General features: G+C 46.1%; 1 protein-coding gene across 1 annotated transcript; it reads right to left on the reverse strand.

Moving 5' to 3' along the window:
* Positions 1 to 10352: 10352 nt before the first annotated feature.
* Positions 10353 to 15039, reverse strand: LOC133360567 (complement C1q tumor necrosis factor-related protein 5-like). Its single transcript, XM_061579362.1, has 4 exons — positions 14909 to 15039; positions 12607 to 12806; positions 12336 to 12407; positions 10353 to 11816 (listed from the first exon to the last, which is right to left on the reverse strand). The coding sequence occupies exons 2-4, from the start codon at positions 12791 to 12793 to the stop codon at positions 11332 to 11334; spliced, it is 744 nt and encodes a 247-aa protein (XP_061435346.1). The 5' UTR covers positions 12794 to 12806; positions 14909 to 15039; the 3' UTR covers positions 10353 to 11331.
* Positions 15040 to 17880: the final 2841 nt, after the last annotated feature.

Below are 17880 nucleotides of genomic sequence, written 5' to 3' on the forward strand. Positions count from 1 at the left end.
TCTCAACCCATACGGTTTAGCCGTATTCCTGTACAAGGAAATGTAGTTTAAAGGTCCATACGCCGTACAGCCGTTTCAATACGGGCAAACCAAAATTGTCCATTTGTCTTTCTGCCTTGTGATGAAACTTTGTAGGATGAACGTTGAGATTAATAAGGGGCACGGGGTGACCAATAAAGTCTGAATTGGGGTCTCTAATAAGGTAGGCACTGGTAAGAGGTTGACAGGTATGTCATGGTGAGGGTACTAGTGGTGAATGTACTAGTGGTGGGTGTAGTGGTGACTATGCCAGTGATGAGTGTAGTAATGGTGATTGTCTATTTATTTGTTGTATCAGAGGATGCCATTTGGCATCAAACTCCTTCCTCTTGAGGTTATAGCTTAGGGTGCTCCATACTCACACATGCCAGGAGCGAGTTGTACCGCCATTTCCAGGTAGATGGTGGAGGTTCATGATCTCTCCGGTGCAAGTGAATGGTCTCTATGGCTATTAAGTGAAAGGTCTGGAGTAGTGCACGCTGAGGATTCTATACCTTTTCAATGCTTCAGGCCCCACCAGTGGCTCCTCCATCGTAAAAGGTTTGTGCCGCACAGTTTATTGAAGGGGAAAACAATTCGGGACATCACGGTAACATTTATCAATGCCTGGGCAAAAACATGACGCGTGGGAGTAGGTTTGTGTTTTTACCGAGAGTGCCATCTCGGGCAGTCAGGTGAGACCTTCATAAATGTCGCCCTGTTTTCTTTTGTCGAGTATGCTCCATGTGTAGCAATTGTCCACATGAACCCTGGGACACAGTAATCAAGAAGGCTGGAAAGCCAACACTCCACGCTCTGATTGGTTAGCGGGCACAAGGAGCCAGGAAGATTGGCCGCAACATTCAAAAGGGAAAAGAGCGGGAGGGTTGCATGAGCGTCAGGTGGGACGGTTAGGCCAGGTGAGGTTAAGAGAGGCAATGATTGGTGGGGGGTCATGAACCATTGAATTCGACCTTGCCAGCTGGAGGAGCCTACTGATGCAACTTTATCTTGAACAATTCAACGCAACATTGTAGCAGCAGCACGGAACTTTCAGTCGGCATATTCTGAATGAATCTAGCTGGAGAAGGGTAAATGCAAGCCGGTTCGTATCTGTTCTGGCCATGCGCATCATCACCCTTTGAACAAAATAGGTATCGCCTATTGGACGAGTGTACTGGTGACCGTGAGTTGGCAGCACGCCCCCTGTGCTTTACCTGGGTTGCACGAGTTCGGAGGGTTCCGGGATTCAGTCAGGCGGAGGCGGACACTCGCTGGTACGGTGAGTAGCGGTTAACTTCCCGCTGTTATAATTATTATGAGGTCGCACTCGCATACATGTCAACCCATACGGTTGAGCCGTATTCTTGGAGAGGGAAATTCAGTTTTAAGGTCTATATATCTGTTTCAATACGGGCAAAACAAAAAAACGTGTTTGTCTATTTGTTTGTGTTTCTCTCCTTGTGATGGGACTTTGTAGGATGAAAGTTGAGATTTATGACCAATAAGGTCTGAATTGCTCTGTCTTAACGTCGGCTCTGATAAGTGTTGACAGGTATGCACTCGTCACTCTCATTGTTACAAGGTCGCTACTCGTTACACTACACATACACACACCAAAAGTGTGCTTGGGATAAAAGGAACCACACGATGCCACTCGCTGCTCATCTCGTCAAGGAGCTATAAACATCGCGTCACGCAAACTCTGGTCATGAGTTAAGAGCTTCTTGGCTCACAGGGTAATTCTAAATAAACCGAACTAATAATCCTCACAGCACCAGTGGCTTTTGGCTGGCCATCAAACAAAGAGGGTTACCGCATCGCGTGCTGTCTGATGCTATATACACGACTCTATATTACACGATACACTACTATACACTACACGATACACTACACTACTATGCAATGCTTAATATTATCCTGCTTGCGAAAAATACTTCTGTTGCTTCCCGTTTGCTTTGTAGGGTATTTGTAATTAATCTTGATTTGAAGCTTTTGTAATTGTTCACTCATAGACCCTTAGACTCACAGAGAGACAGATGGACTTCACCGAGACCCATGGACTCGCAGAGAGCCCATAAACTCAGAGAGACCCATGCACTAATACCGAGACCCATGGACTTGCAGAGAGACCCATAGACCCACACAGAGACCCATGGACTCGCAGACAGACCCACAGACTAACACAGAAACCCATGGACTCGCACAGAGACCCATAGACTCGCAGAGAGACCCATAGACTCACACAGAGACCCATGGACTCGCACAGTGACCCACTAACTCACATAGATCAACTTACTCATAAAGAGACCCACAATCTCACACAGAGACCCATGGACTCACAGCTTTCAAATCAATCTAGAAGAAACAGGCCTACACTTGTAACAGTGCAGTATAATTGCAAATGTCATTCATAGCTGCTATGTAGCTCTTATTAAAAAGCGATATGACTATCACAAATGATAGCTCAACCAAGTGGCTTATCACGTGGAAATATATAGCAGCAGCAGAAAAATAATCTAAGCGCGTGACATCGTTTCTAAATGTGGAGAAAAAAAACGGAGAACCCGGAGAAAAATCCAAGCAACCAGGGAAGGGAGATAGCGAGACGCGCAATCGCTAAATATACTACAGGCGTGAGGGTGGAAATCGAACCCACGAACTCCTGTACACCAGGCGAGGTAGATAACATCTCGCCACCGTGGCGTTAGGGTCGTTTTCGAAACCAAGACCTTTTGTATACCAGACGAGGAAGTTAAGATCTCCCAACCACCGCGGCACCCTGACTGAACCGGTATGACTCCAACTCCCTGCCTTCTTATGCCGGTTTGAACCGAGGTCGCGCGCGTGCTCCGGTGAGACTTTCGTTCACATTCTCATCATTTCTTTCGCGCGCCAACGAGTCCTGCACGTACACAACGTGCCACTGGCCCCGAATTCCACTCCGCCAAAGGGTCCCCGTTCAGATGACTCGTGGGGGAAAAGTGAGGGTCACGATAGCCGCAGATGCCGAAGGAGGCATATTATATTTTTTGCGACATAGAATTGTAATGTATGACTTACTGTTAGTAGCTCAGCTTATTGGAGAGTATATTTAGTATATTCATGATACTGATGTAGTTTATATTTTAGTTTTTTTCACGTGGTGGTTTAGCTGCTGCAGCTCCATACTATTAACATTCCTTCCCTTTATTAATGCTAACCCTACTCCCTCCCTTTGTTGCTGCTAATCCTGCATACTGCATAATGCACGGGCATAAAATGACTTTGAAACCCCCCGCCCACCGTCTACGCATTCCACAAGTAGTGACTAATCCCATATCTGCATTTCCCATAAATATGCTAAATTCCTCTTGATTTGCAAATTCCTTTGTCAAGGCGCTCTTCCCCCTCCAACCCAGCTTAAATATACGCTGCCAAGCGTGGTGGTGCCCATTCAGACGCTGTCTTTCCGACAGACCTGTTCTTCACCTGAGGACGGCTGCTTGCGTTGTGGCTGAAACGTCGTGAGAAAATTTTTATGATGTTTTATTTTTATTATTTCATTATTTCCCTTCTACGTGACTTTACCGAAATAACCAAGAATATGCATTACATTATACACTACTACACACTACACCAGTGGTTCTTAACCTGGGGTGCACGCACGCCCTGGGAGGTGCGAGATGCCCATTTTAGGTGTGTGCGAGACATGTCCAGATTTTGATTAGAAGGTAAATCATCAAAACTAAGCACGGGCACGTAAAACATCTACTTTGTTTCATGAAAACCTCTATGTATTTATTAACATTATACATTGTTTTATCAAAATACCATACATTGCGGGAGTAATTGATAAACTAACCAAATGTTTGGAAAACAAACATCTGAGTGAGATTTGGCACAGTACATAAATACAGAAATTAATATCTGGTACAAAATAAATATGTATTATCAAAACTATGAACAGAAGGTGTGTACAGGATTAACTGTACTTGTGTCAAATGCTGTGTTGGGCAAACATGACGAATGATTAGCACGAGAAAGAACATCAGAGAAATATTAAATATTCCCAAACACAACTGTCAGCAGTAGCAGAACACGCTTGCCAACAAGGACACTCAAATGATTTTGATAATGTTGAAGTTCTGTGCAAAACTAGCTACTACTGGCCAAGACTAAGTAGATAATCTATCGAAATTGAAAGAAATTAAATTATTTTAACCGTTCTGATAGCTACCGCCTTAGTGCTCCGTGGAAGCGAATCATCAAATAATACATTACTTAAATACATGCCTATAAAGGGCACCGTACTTAAATAGGGATTACCGTTGGTACAGCTGTTTTAATACACATCATGGACAGGAAGAACAAAAGCAAAAGGCTCGCACAATGCACATGCATCATGTACGTTGACTCATTAATCCCCCCCCACACTTTGTGTAAAAGTGTAGAAGTGTGGTCACCACATCTACGCCTCTATAAAAGGAACGAAACAGTTAGACTTATCCATAAATCTGTTTGTCGCCTGATGAAGCTAGTTGTAATTACTGGCGAAACGTCATATTCAGATTGTAAATGTTGTGGCTTGGCTCTCTAACACACCGGTGTGCTGTACTAGTGACGAATTGGCACGTTCTGTTTACGTGGCAACCCTTACTAGTTGGCTGTGTCGGGTGTCGGCTGGTTTTAACGACACATTTATATATTTACGCGATCTAACCCAAAAAAACTCAATTATGGGCTAAGTCAACCCAGCCGAAATTTTATACTCGCACCACAGCCTTTTCATTTGCTCATTTGTGCATTCCAATAATACGTTTGTGAATGTAAGGGTGAACTGGCTGACTGAAGTGAGTCGAGGCCAGTTCAAACGTCGATGCATTAAAGCGTCCACTTGCGCGTACGTCTGTCCATAGTGGGGTGCCAGGGTGGCTAGGATATGTTAACTACCTCGCTTGGTATGCAGGAGGTCGTGGTGGGTTAGATCTCGACCATGACGCCTGTTGTATATTTTCAGTTTGCGTGTCTGTCTCCCGTGGTCGCGTGGATTTTTCTCCGCATCCTCCGGTTGTTTTTCCTCACCACGTTTAAAATCAGCATCTCACGCGTTTATAGTTATTCGGCTGCTGATATAAATGTCCACATCATGATGATAAGTCGCTTCGTTGGGCTATCATTTGTGATAGGTCGATTCTGAAAGAGCAACATAGCAGCTTAGAGGGGCTTTCTACATGGTAACATAAATACAAATATCCTTTATAGTTGCATAGTTTATACAACTGTAGGTATATTGTAACAAAGGCTGGCACCCTCTTGATGTCACGCGAAATACATGAACGCGTTCATCGCAAAAGCTTTAACGCTTGAGCTATGTTATCCATAATGGAGATTTTTTTGGGGGGCGTTAGATCACGTAAACATAAATGTTGTGTCGTTAAACCCGCTGCTGCCCGTTTACGTGACAGACCCTTTACTAACTGGCCATGTCGGGTGGTGGCGGGTTTAACGATGCACGTTCATATTCACGCGATCTAACCCAAAAAAAACCTCTATGATGTATTATATATTTATGTAATTTGGGTGATTTGTTTACCTTTCTTGTACTTTGGACTGCTATCGTGTTTATGTATTGTGTTTGTTGTTGTAACGTTCTGACCCCATGCCCCCTACTGTACATCTGTGAACAAAGCGCTTCATAGCTCATCAGATTCCTCCTGCAGTAGAAATACTATGCTCTGATTGTGATGTCACGTCTTGGTGTTGTCGTCGTTATGTGCGTATGTCTTGCCACGTGCTCAGAAATCGCGCACGCGGACTGTGAGGGTGAGCGTCAGAGGGAGCCATGTCCCACAAATCGTCGCCGAGCAAGGCCGAGTACAAGGGCAAGACAGTCGAGGCTATTCTGGCCGGGATGCCCACAAGTGTCGCGGTTGCCATAGAGATCACCAACCTATCGACGTACACACTCGAACATCCAACGTGAGTACGCGCATGATTGTTAAACTTATTTCGCACCGTACTTAGCCAACCATGGTAATCTGAGGTGTGGGGGAAGGACAATAAACTAAACACGAAAATCGATCAGGTGGATCTGGACAATGCTTGTGCTGTCTTTCTGTCTCACACACAAGACAAAGATCCTCCGTATGGCCTTAACAGACCGCTGGTACAAGTACTGTTAGCGAGTAGCATCTATGAAAGCTTTACCTGGTATAGTGACACAGCACCGACTGCTGTCCAGCTGCGGCAACTGTGGTGCACAGGGCGTGCCGGCAGGGCAGAGGAAGACCTCATTGGGAAGCCCCTGGAACCCGCTAGTGGGTTCAAGAAAGGAGGTGCGGCCAGGGCGGAGCCAGGCCGCGCCGAGTAGATTAAAAGCAGCGGAGAGCGAGAGCTCTGGGCTGCCGGTTCTGGGAGTGGACTCGTCTCGCCGCCGCTGTCATCTTCGCCACCTTCGTCACTGCCGTCTTCACTGGATAATTGCGTGGCCAGACAATTGTTGGCTGTCTCGGTCAACGCCGTCGGTGCAAAGCGGTGAGTGTTGTGTCTAGGCTGGGCTGTAGGGTAACAGGAGCGAGAAGGAGGCGATCCGGTTTGTGAACGGCCGAAAGGTGTTACAGTAAAAGAAGGTGCCTCCTGCAACTACCTCGTCTCCGACTTGTGCTACACTACACTGGTAATGTAAAAAAGTTAAATTTTAGTAGTTTTTACATATTTATTTTCAGCGAGTTGCTTACCTTTACCATACTTTGGATTCATATCGTTGTTTTCTTTGCATTGTTTCTAGTTTTAACTTTCTGACTGCGCCCGACCGGGGCATCTGTGAAAAAGAGCTTCATAGCTCATCGGATTTCTCCAGGATAAATAAAGGTGCAACTTGACAGTTACAACTTTATTTATCCATTATTAACAGTTTCAACTTGAAAGTTACAACTTCGTTTATCCTTGGAAAAATCCGATGAGATATGAAGCTCTTTTTCACAGATGTCCCAGTTGGGCGCAGTCAGAAAGTTACAAAAAAAACAATACTAAGAAAAAAACGATAGGAGTGCAAAGTATAGTAAAGGTAAGCAAATCACTAAAAATAAATACTTAAATATACTAAAATTAAACTTGTTACTTTACCGGGTAAAGCCTTCATAGGTGCTCACTAACAGCACTTGTCCCAGCAGTGTACTAAGGCTATACAAGGGATCTTTGTCTTGTGTGCGAGACATAGAAACAGACAGCACAAGCATTGCCCAGGATAAACAAAGATTTTGAATCCGAACCGCTCGCAACGTGACCTGTGTGTGATTCTCCCTCCAGCTACGTGACATCTCACGGCGTTTTGGATTACTCCCTGGAGACAGAAATCAAACCCGGGGAGAAGTACGCCTGCGGATTCCGCAAGCACAAGGTAGGCGTGAAGGGCTGCCTTGGAGTGCTGCGCTACGCCATCCGGGACACCGAAAGGTGCCTGGACATCTTCTTCAGCAGCCCTTACGCGTGCATCGTCTACGACCGAATGGTCGGCATTCAGCTGGAGAACATGGGCAAGACCTACGTCAGAGCGTCGAATCGACTCCTGGAGGAGATGGACCACTCCCGGGACAAGCCGTACGATTTCGACAAGAAGAAGGCCGGCGACTCCCCCGCCACGGTCACCAACAGCGCGATGAATCTCGCGGTGACAGCCACAATGCTCGACGAGCATAGGTCTATCATCCGCGTGCAGCTCACGGGCGTGTAACCCCATGGTGGCTAGTTAACTACCTCACCTGGTATGCAGGAGGCCGTGGGTTCGATCCCGACCCTGATGCCTGTTGTATATTTGGAGTTTGCGTGTCTGTCGTATCATCATCACCATCACCATGGTGGCTAGGAGATGTTAACTACCTCGCCTGGTATGCAGAAGGCCATGAGTTCCATTCCGATCCTAACGCTTGTTGTATATTTGGAGTTTACGTGTCTCTCTCTCTCGCGTATCATCATCATTACCATGGTGGCTAGGAGATTTTAACTACCTCGCCTGGTATGCAGGAGGCCGTGGGTTCCGATCCAGACCCTATCGCCTGTTGTATAATTGGAGTTTGCGTGTGTGTCTCTCTCCCCGTGGTCGCGTGGATTTTTCTCCTATTAGTAAAGGTTTTTCATGTAAACAAAACGTGGCCAATTCTTTACTGGTACAGCACACCGGTGTGTTGGAGAGTAAATCCAGATTTGCATTTACAAAAAAAGTGACATTCTTTGTTTACGTGACAAACGTTACTAATTGGCTTTGTTGGTTGGTGTAGGGTTTAACGACACATTTAGATTTACAAAATCTAACCCAAAAGCCTCTATAACGGATATTGGTCGCGAAACCCTACGTGTTAAACATACAAAATGATATCAGAAATTACCAAAACAACTTCTATTTTCATCACCAAAACACTCTAATCATCTTCCAACTCCAGTTGGATTGATAAAAATAAACAAGTTATTAACACTTGTGCAGTGTATGTCAACTGAGGTGCGCACACACTGTTGTAGGAGGCAACGCGTTTATTAAACAATTCAATGTACACCGGGTTCTGTTGCTAAGTGTGGCTAACTTGCCCTAGGCTGCTCACTATGTGCCTGTGAGTTAACTCGCTTTATCCCCGAACGAGCCCCGTTTATATTCAACATCACGCATTTTAAGTTGTTTGGCTTCTGCTATAATGTCCACGTGATGACGATAAGCCACTTCGTTGAGCCATATAAAATATATTGCAAGAGTAATTGACGAAATAGCGAGAGTTTAGGAAAAACTAAATCAGAGTAAGATTTGTCACGGTACATAATTCTAAAACTAGTATCGCTCTGAATTCGAGCGCAGTGAGAAGGCCCTGCCGCACTCAGGGCACGCTTGTGGCCTCTCGCCCCCCGCCCCACCACAACAGGAAAATTAAAAGTGTGTAGTTAAGAAAAATGTAAGGAATCGGAAAGAGAGTAAGTGGCCGTCCATAAATGACGTCACGCACCTAGGAGGGGGTGGGGGTTAGACATTTGTGACGATTTGTGACGAGGGGGAGGGGTTTGAGAAATGTGACGTCACATCAAAATGCATAACCTTAAATAAATACACGTTCTACTTAATTAAATCGCCTTTTTAATAAATGTTTTCTCCTACAACATCAGAGTTCAGCGCCACATTAAATACGCACTACAATGACAATAGTGTAAAGCGATTTGAAGCATGTTTTATTTTGGGGGGGGGGAGGGCAGAGCTTTGTGACGTCATATTGAGGGGGGTCTGACTTTTTGTGACGCCGTGTGACTAGGGGGGGGGGTCAAAAATCGTCCAAAATCGCATGACGTCATTTATGGACGACCCCTAAGACCTAACAGAATGGCTTGACGACAACCTCATAAGAGGTTGGTACCAGAAAGATGCGGCTCTACTTGAGCATATTGGCACTACAAGAAAAAGGAAAGTGGAAACAAATGACGAAATGTGCAGTGGATACCAACTACTACGGGGCTATCTGCACATGGATCGTGATGCTGATGATGATGAACTCGCCCACGATGGGCAAGGTTTTGGTGTATTGAGAATCGGCGTTCACAATGCGAGCATCTCTTTTGACTTCTGCGACAGATGTAATTTTGTCTTTTACACAAACCCAGAGACGCCTGCACTCCCACGTTGCAAACACACACCACGAGGTCGGTTCTTCTTTAAGGGTTTTTTTTTGTACGATGACGTTTGGTAAGACGTTGCGATCTCAGTGAGAGAACAACAAAAACACCAACAACACGATGTCACGCGGCGGTCCTGTAACTACCAGTACACAAAAACTACCAGTACTACAAAAAGTCTGATCTTGAGTTTTGATTGTGGTGTGCTGATCTTTAAATGTGTATTGAGAAATGTTGATTCTGCTACTGATGCTCCTGATATTATGGAGTGAATCATGCAGCCAGCTATGGCTGCGGGGTTTGGTCGTACATGTTACGTATATCGTTTGTTGTTGGATTTGAATCACTGATCTTATGATTACTGTTACATTGTTTTGTGGCTTTATTTTGGTGATTTTGAGGACGGTTTGGTCTGGCCATGTTTGTTTGTTGTAGTACAGAGTTGGCCTGATACCTTTAATCTACATTATCTTATGGTTGTTATTGTTTGACTTGCATCCAACTGTGATTTTTGCACAGCGTTGAAATGCAGTGTTTTATCTGGAAGACTTTGATGTTTTTTTCCAGGATTTTTTTCTGTTGCGTGTAGTCACTTTAAGATGTTTCTTGTTCATGTTTTTGTTTTGTTGCGGTTGCATCCGAGTCAAGAACCGCATGGCTCACAGGGTTATACCTAATAAATGAAACTGAAAAAACGAAAACAATAAAAGAGTTTAGGAGTGCACTTTAATCACATTTAGGAATATACTTTACAGATTACAGAATTGTCACTTCACAAACCTTAATGGCAAGCTATGTGTCCACTTTGTTATGGTTCAAAAATAATATTCATATAGAATATTCTCGATGATTCCAATTTTACACGCTTGTTGTTGTTGTTGTTGTCGTTGTATCCTCAAATATTGTTACTCAATTTTAACCCACTTCCCAATGTGGTGTCGACTGCAAACGTGGTATACTTATGTCATACTGATGACAATACTAGATTCTATCATAAAAATTTAAAATATATATTTTTAAACATTCTTTTTTGTATGTTATGTTTTGGCTTGGGTCTAATTGTCCACGGTAAACTGACGTTGGCTGTAATTGGCCACGGCCCCTTATGCTATAGCAAGCTTCGGGGCCACTTCCTGGAGTCGTGGAGTTCTACCATTACTCGTACATTTCATAAAAGAGTGTTTAAAATGTATTTATTTTACATATTCCTTATTAAATGGAAGCCACGGACTGCGCCATGGAGCTTTTAGCGGAAACAAGGTACTGTATTTACCGGGTAATACTTCGCGCTACCTTTAACCTACCGGGTAATTCTTCCGAGCTACCTTTACCCTACCTTTTACCTTACCCCGGTAAAAGGGTAAATTACCTTACCTTACTGAGGCCTAGCGTACAGTATCAACGCAAGTTTGAATGTTTTACCACAAGTCTGTGTAGTGAATGCAGACTTTATGCCTTGTTATAGAATGTCTTCTTTTTTTTACATCTTAACACCTGTATTTATGCCAGAAAAGCGTGAATCCTTTTTTAAATAATATAATTGTTCATTCATAAAGGGAGTTTTTTTTCATCCCAAAATCAAATAGTGATTAATAAATGATGATCGCCTTCAGAGAAGTATGCATTTAGATTTATAGTATCATAATTATACCTGCAAACGCCCCGTGTTGCGCTCTCGAGTCCGATTCACTCGGGCGACAGGAGAAAGCCAGAAAAGGAGCTGTCTATATCACTGCGCGAGAAGATACCGTTGTGGGCATCCGGCACCTCCAACCAGACCTGATCCCCCGCCTTGAGACTCAGCACGGCACCACCACTCAGGGCCACTCCAGGCCAGTTGCCCATCCAAGCGCTGTGGAACTTGTGCACCACCTCCCCGTTTCTCTTCAGGTGCGTGAACACGCTCTCCGAGTACACGCACGCGTGGAATACGAAGTAGTAGGCGCCTGGGTGGACGCACGTGAACTTGCCCGTGCTCGGATCGTAGTGGTTCCCGCTGTTGGTGAGTATCACGTCGAACTTTATGGGTGATCCCGACGCCGGTCTGGGCGCCGACAGCTTGGCTGTGAAGGCGGACTTGGGCATCGTGGCGCAGTCGCCTGGGTCGCCCTTCATGCCAGGCTGTCCCGGACGCCCTAACTCGCCATGCATTCCAGTCCTCCCCGGAAAACCTGAACATATGAAATTCGGCATATGTATGCGTATATGTTTGTTGAGCTTCTTCGCAGCGTACGTTGCCAAGCGTGACAATCGTAGGTGCAGGGGAAGGATAAAATAAACACAAAAAGCAGTTTACAAGAAAAAATCATAATTGTACATTTAAAATAGCATGGCCCCGGTGGCTTCCTAATATCAGAAGAGCGTTCCAGATGGCCGCAGAACCTCATCTGAAAGTGCATAATGCGGTGACCATCTTTGTTCCATGCCTGAGCCAAAAGCCACCACTGCTGCTTGGACGAGCAGAGTTCGGGTGAAAATGGTTAACGCTCCTTTGGCGAGATCAGCAGCGCGGTATCGCGGTTCTCTCGTGGCAAGAGCTCTGCGCAGTGTAATGAGTGCGACCTCATAACAACACTGCTGGATATTCGCTTGGCAATCCAAAGCCAACGAAGCTCGCACGAGCACCGGATGGACCACGGGTGTCGGATCTTGCCGTAACCCCGTTGCGACGAAGTCATCCACACTCTCACCGGGCTCTCCTTTCGCTCCGTCGACTGCGGAATTCCCGACATCTCCCTTTGGTCCGGGTGGACCGACGCCCCCTGCAAATGAAATTTGCGTTATTTTTTAATGTTCATCGAGTCGCTTTGCTTCAGTGGTCACAATCAATGGCCCACATTTCTTGGCGTTAAAAAAAATAATTACAGTAAAGGGCTCAGTACGCGGGTCCACTCACACGCAACCACCACTACTGCCACCACTACCACCACTACCACCACCACCACCTATTCCCCGCCTCACCGTCCCTGCCGTCTCTGCCCGCGGCTCCGAGCTGCCCGTGCAGTCCGGGGATGCCCGCGGCGCCAGCGCAACCGCAGGCGCAGCGCTGGCCCGGGCACTCCGCCACGCCCGGCTCCTCCTGGGCACCAGCAGCTGCCGGTGCGTGCGAGCTCAGCAGCAGCAGCGGCAGCAGCCAGAGGCGAGACATCGCCAGTCAATCCCTGCGGGGAGAGGGTGAGGAGGTGTTAGTGGTGGTAGTAGTGGCGGTGGTGGTAATGGTAGTGGTGGTGGTGGTAATGGTGGTGATGGTAGTGGTAGTAGTAGGGGTGGTGGTGGTAGTGGTGGTAGTCGTGGTGGTGGTGGTGGTAGTGGTGGTGGTGGTAGTGGTGGTGGGGTGGTGGTGGTAGTGGCGGTAGTGGTGGTGGTGGTGGGGTGGTAGTGGTGGTAGTCGTGGTGGTGGTAGTGGTGGTGGTGTTGGTAGTTGTGGCAGTGGTGGTAGTCGTGGTGGGGTGGTGGTGGTAGTGGTGATAGTGGTGGTAGTGGTGGGGTGGTAGTGGTGGTAGTGGTGGTGGTAGTAGTGGTAGTGGTGACAGTAGTAGGGGTGGTGGTGGAGGTGGTAGTAATGGTGGCGGTGGTAGTGGTGGTAGCAGAGGTCGCAAACGGGTTTTGATTCCTTACCCGTACCCGGCCGCACCAGGGTCGCAAACGGGTACCCGTACCCGGCCGTACCCATACTCGGCCGGGTACGGGTAGGGTACGGGTATCGGGTACCTGATTGCGACCTCTGGGATGAAGCCATGTTGCAGGCGCGGGTGGGTTGATTCTAGGAACTTGAATTGTGAGTAGAGACAAGACGTTGGGAAATGAGTGACAATCAGTTACTCACCAGTGACTCACGGTCTACCCGTACCCGGCCGCACCAGGGTCGTAAACGGGTACCCGTACCCGGCTGAGTACGGGTAGCCGGGTATCGGGTAGGGTACGGGTATCAGGTACCCGGTTGCGACCACTAGTCGTCCTCTCCCCCGCCCCCCCCCCCCCCGAGTCAACCCCTCTCTCTCTTCACTCAAAACTGCTCTAGAGGAGTTGTACACCCCTAGCTGCCACTGCTATTCAGTGGCCTGAAATCAAATGTATCGCTCCGGATGACCACTGCAAAGTATGATCTTCAGTTTTTATTATAGTGTGCTGATCTTTAAAGGTGCATTGAAAAATGTTGATACTCCTACTGATACTCCTGCTGTTATGGAGTGATTAATGCTGCCTTCTATGGCTGCAAAGTTTGGTCGTACATGTTATGTATATGTTAAATTTGAATCACAGTTCCTATGATCACTGTTACATTGTCATTATAGCTTTATTTTGGTGATTTCGAAAACGTTTTGGTTTAGCCATATTTGTTTGTTGTAGTACAGAGTTAGACTAATAACTTTAATCGAAATTGTCTTATGGTTTTTATTGTTTGACTTGCATCCCACTGGGATTTTTGCACACAGCATTGATATGCGGTGCTTTTTCTGGAAGAATTTGCTGTTTTTTCCTGGATTTTTCTGTTGGGCGTAGTCACTTTAAGATGTTTCTTGTTCATGTTTTTGTTTGTTGCGGTTGCACCCGAGTCAAGAGCCGAATGGCTCACAGGGCTATACCTAATACATGAACTGAACTGATATCTCTCCATCTCTCTCCATCTCCCTCCATCGTTCTCCATCTTTCTATCTCTCTCTATCTCCCTACGAGAACCATCGACTGCTGTGCGATGGCATTGCAGCGTTGCAAGCTGCCGCCTTTATTATCCAATTCATGACAGAATCAGAATATTGTATTTATACTGGAGGAGGAATCCGATTAACTATAAAGCTCTTTGTCCACAGATATTCATTTGGGTCACAAAAGCTATAACAACAAACACAACACTAAACACACGACAGGAGGACAGAGTGTTGGAAATTGCGAGCTGATCACTAAACTAAAATATAATTATTTTTAGCAGGCAAAGCCCCACTGACTTACGAGTTCAGCAAGTCGTAGGATTTCGCGAGCAATATCATTCATAATACATTTATTTTTTATGGGGGTGGTTAGATCTCGTATGTATATAAATGTGTGTCGTTAAACCCGTTAAAATGTTGTAGGTTTGACTCTCCAACGCACAACAACTGGTCGGTGCTGTACTCAGTAATGAATTGGCCACGTTTTGTTGACGTGACACGCCACCTTTTTACTGATTGGCTACGTCAGGTGGTGGAGGATTTAACGACACAACATTGACATTTACGCGTTCTAACCACCCCCAAAAAAATAACCTCTATTAGGTGTCACTTACCGTTTGGATGATACAGAGTGCGACGGGCGGACAATTGTGAGTTACTTATCTATACACATAGCCTGTTTATATAGAGACATCCACACAGAGAGAGACTGCTAAATGACTCGAGTCTAAAACGTTCACGCGGGGGGTCCCTTAGAGCAGCAGCAATGCCCAGACCCCCGTTGTGGGCTGTCCACGGGACCCCCACCACGGGACCCCACCACGGGTCTCCACCACGGGACTCCACCACGGGTCTCCACCACGGGACTCCACCACGGGGGTCACGACGCTGGTGATTAGCCCCGAATTCGTCTGACAAGTAGTGGTGGTGGTGGGGGAGCGGTGGTGCAAGCGGTCAGCGCTACGCCGCTCTGCGAACCCGGCGACCCGAGTTCGATTCCCGCTCACGGTCACCAACACCCAGTGACCATATTCTTAGGTTTTTTTCGGTAAAGTCACGTAGGTAAAACATCAAAATTAATGAAAATAAAATAAAATATTAATTTTGATGTTTTACCTACGTGACTTTACCGAAAAAACCTAAGAATATGGTTCCTTGCAGTCACGAAAGCTTCAAATCTAGAATTAATACCCAGTGACCATTATCTGAACCTCCCCTAGGTCGACTCAGCCTGGTGCGGTGCGTAAAAGCATCGCCACTGGGGAGACAAAGGCGGCCGGGCGTGGTGTTGGACCACCCACCCCCTCGTGCGCCGTGCCGGCCTTCATAGGTGCTGCTCGCTAATAGCACTTGCCCCAACAGTCTGTTACAGGCTACACGGGGGATTTTTTTCTTTGTTTGCTTGGATTCGTCTGATCAGTGATCCCCATTGTGGTCAGAGGCCTGAAATGAATCATGGATATTTGGAATTAGCTGTGGAACGCGCAAAGTCCAATCCCATCGCCCCTCGTGCACACACAGCACCAGTGTGTGTGTGTCGCTCAGCCTCAAAATAGTTATCAGTGCAAGGGTGTGGTGTAATCTTAATTTGAAGCTTTCGTGACTGCAGGAATCCATACCCTTTGGTTCTTTCGGTAAAGTCACGTCGATAGAAAATGAATAGCTCACGACGTTTCGATCGCAACACAAGCGACCGTCTTCAGGTGACAGAGAGAAAGGTACTGAAACAAGGTCTTATATAGGCCTGAGATGGGTGCAGCCTCAGGGTAAGAGGGCGGGCGTGGTGTCGTAAACAACGCCACTGGGGGAGACAAAGGCGGCCGGGCGTGGTGCTGGCCACCCACCCCCTCGTGTTGCCACAGTGCGTTGCTGCTCGCGACTAAGAGCACTTGCCCCAACAGTCTGTTACAGTTTGACTTAAAACTTTCGTGGCTGCAGGAATTCATATTCTGTGGTTCTTTCGGTAAAGTCACGTAGATAGAAAATGTTATAATTAAATAACAAAAATGAAAATTAAGTGAATACAAAAATACTAATATCACAATGTTTCGATCACAACACAAGCGGTCGTCATCAGGAACAGGGAGGTTCGTCTCTGAGGGCAAGCTGTTTATAAAGGTTCACATCAACATCAGCTGCCCCGCCCATCTCTAAACTTTAGCTCGTCCAATCGAGGCCGGCTTCCGGTCACGTGCCATTAGCACGACCCACAGAGACATCCAACTGTGTCTCTACACTTGTAATAATAAAGTAACTCGGCACGAGGTGCAACGCCATTTTATTATTAGATTTCCGCGCAAAAACGGCAATCTAAAGGCGACCCCCGCGACTACGACCTAATTGGTTCCTGGGCAATGGCCGCAAGTCGAGGCGTCGTAAGTCGAACCCCTCGTTTCCTGTAGGCGCAATGTTATACATTGGGGTTCCGTTCCTGGAAACCCATTACGTACCATATGAATACTTTTCTGCACGTGCACCATATTTCTTCTCCTCAGACGCAAAAGCGAAAGGTGAAAAAAAGTTTGAAGAAAATGTACAATCTTCAAATCAAGATTTACAGAAGAGTAAAGAGATCTTGACTTAAAGCTTTCGTGAACGAAAGACACAAATGCACACCACGTTTTCTCATTGAAAATAGGTACATTTCAAACTATCACGGTCCTGGTCACAAAGTTTGTGGGGAATAATAGCCATTTTCTGTACTTTTTAGGCATAATCAATTAGTAAATAACACTTACTACCCAGGGACAAAAATCGTGTTACATAGTGTTACCAGTATTTTGTTATTGAAATCAACTTGAATATCAAAGTCTTCGTTGTGCGTATCTTCATTTCCACCAACAACTCAATCGACGGTCAATTAACATTACCGAGTTCCTGTTAGTCGATCGACATTCAAGTAATATCGATTCAACAGCTATATATTATTGGAGCTAATGTAACGCACAGCTTACCAGTCGAGTGATGACCACCACGCTCGACGATTGGAAGTCTGTCATCCGCGTGCAGCTCACGACCGTCGAACGTTGTTGATGTTCAGTCGCGCTCACGCGTCGACGAGTGTGGCGAGATGTTAACTACCTCGCCTGGTGTGCAGGAGGTCGTGGGTTGGATCCCGACCCTGAGAATGCCTGCTGCTGTAGATTTGGAGTTTGCGTCTTTCTCTCTCTCCTCGTGGTCGCGTGGATTTTTCTCCGGGTCCTCCGCTTTTCCCCTCCACATTTAGAATCAAGGTCACGCGTTCAGAGTGATTTGGCTGCTATCCATTTCCATGTGATAAGCCACTTCGTTGAGCTAACATTTGCGATAGCCACATCGCTTATGAAAAAGAGCTACCACATTGCAGCTCAGTGGGGCCTTACCTGGTAAAATAAATATAGTTTAGTTTATATTCAACATCACGCATTTCGAGTTATTTGCATTCTGCTATAATGTACACGTGATGACGATGATAAGCCACTTCGTTGAGCAATATAAAATACCATATATTGAGGGAGTAATTGACGAATTAGCTAGAGTTTAGGAAAAACTAAAAAATCAAGAGTAGGATTTGGCACGGTATACACAATTCAAAAACTAGTCTCGC

The sequence above is a fragment of the Lethenteron reissneri genome, chromosome 69 (genome assembly GCF_015708825.2).
Source record: "Lethenteron reissneri isolate LAM-NWPU_2019-01 chromosome 69, ASM1570882v1, whole genome shotgun sequence".
Classification (NCBI taxonomy): Eukaryota; Metazoa; Chordata; class Hyperoartia; order Petromyzontiformes; family Petromyzontidae; genus Lethenteron; species Lethenteron reissneri.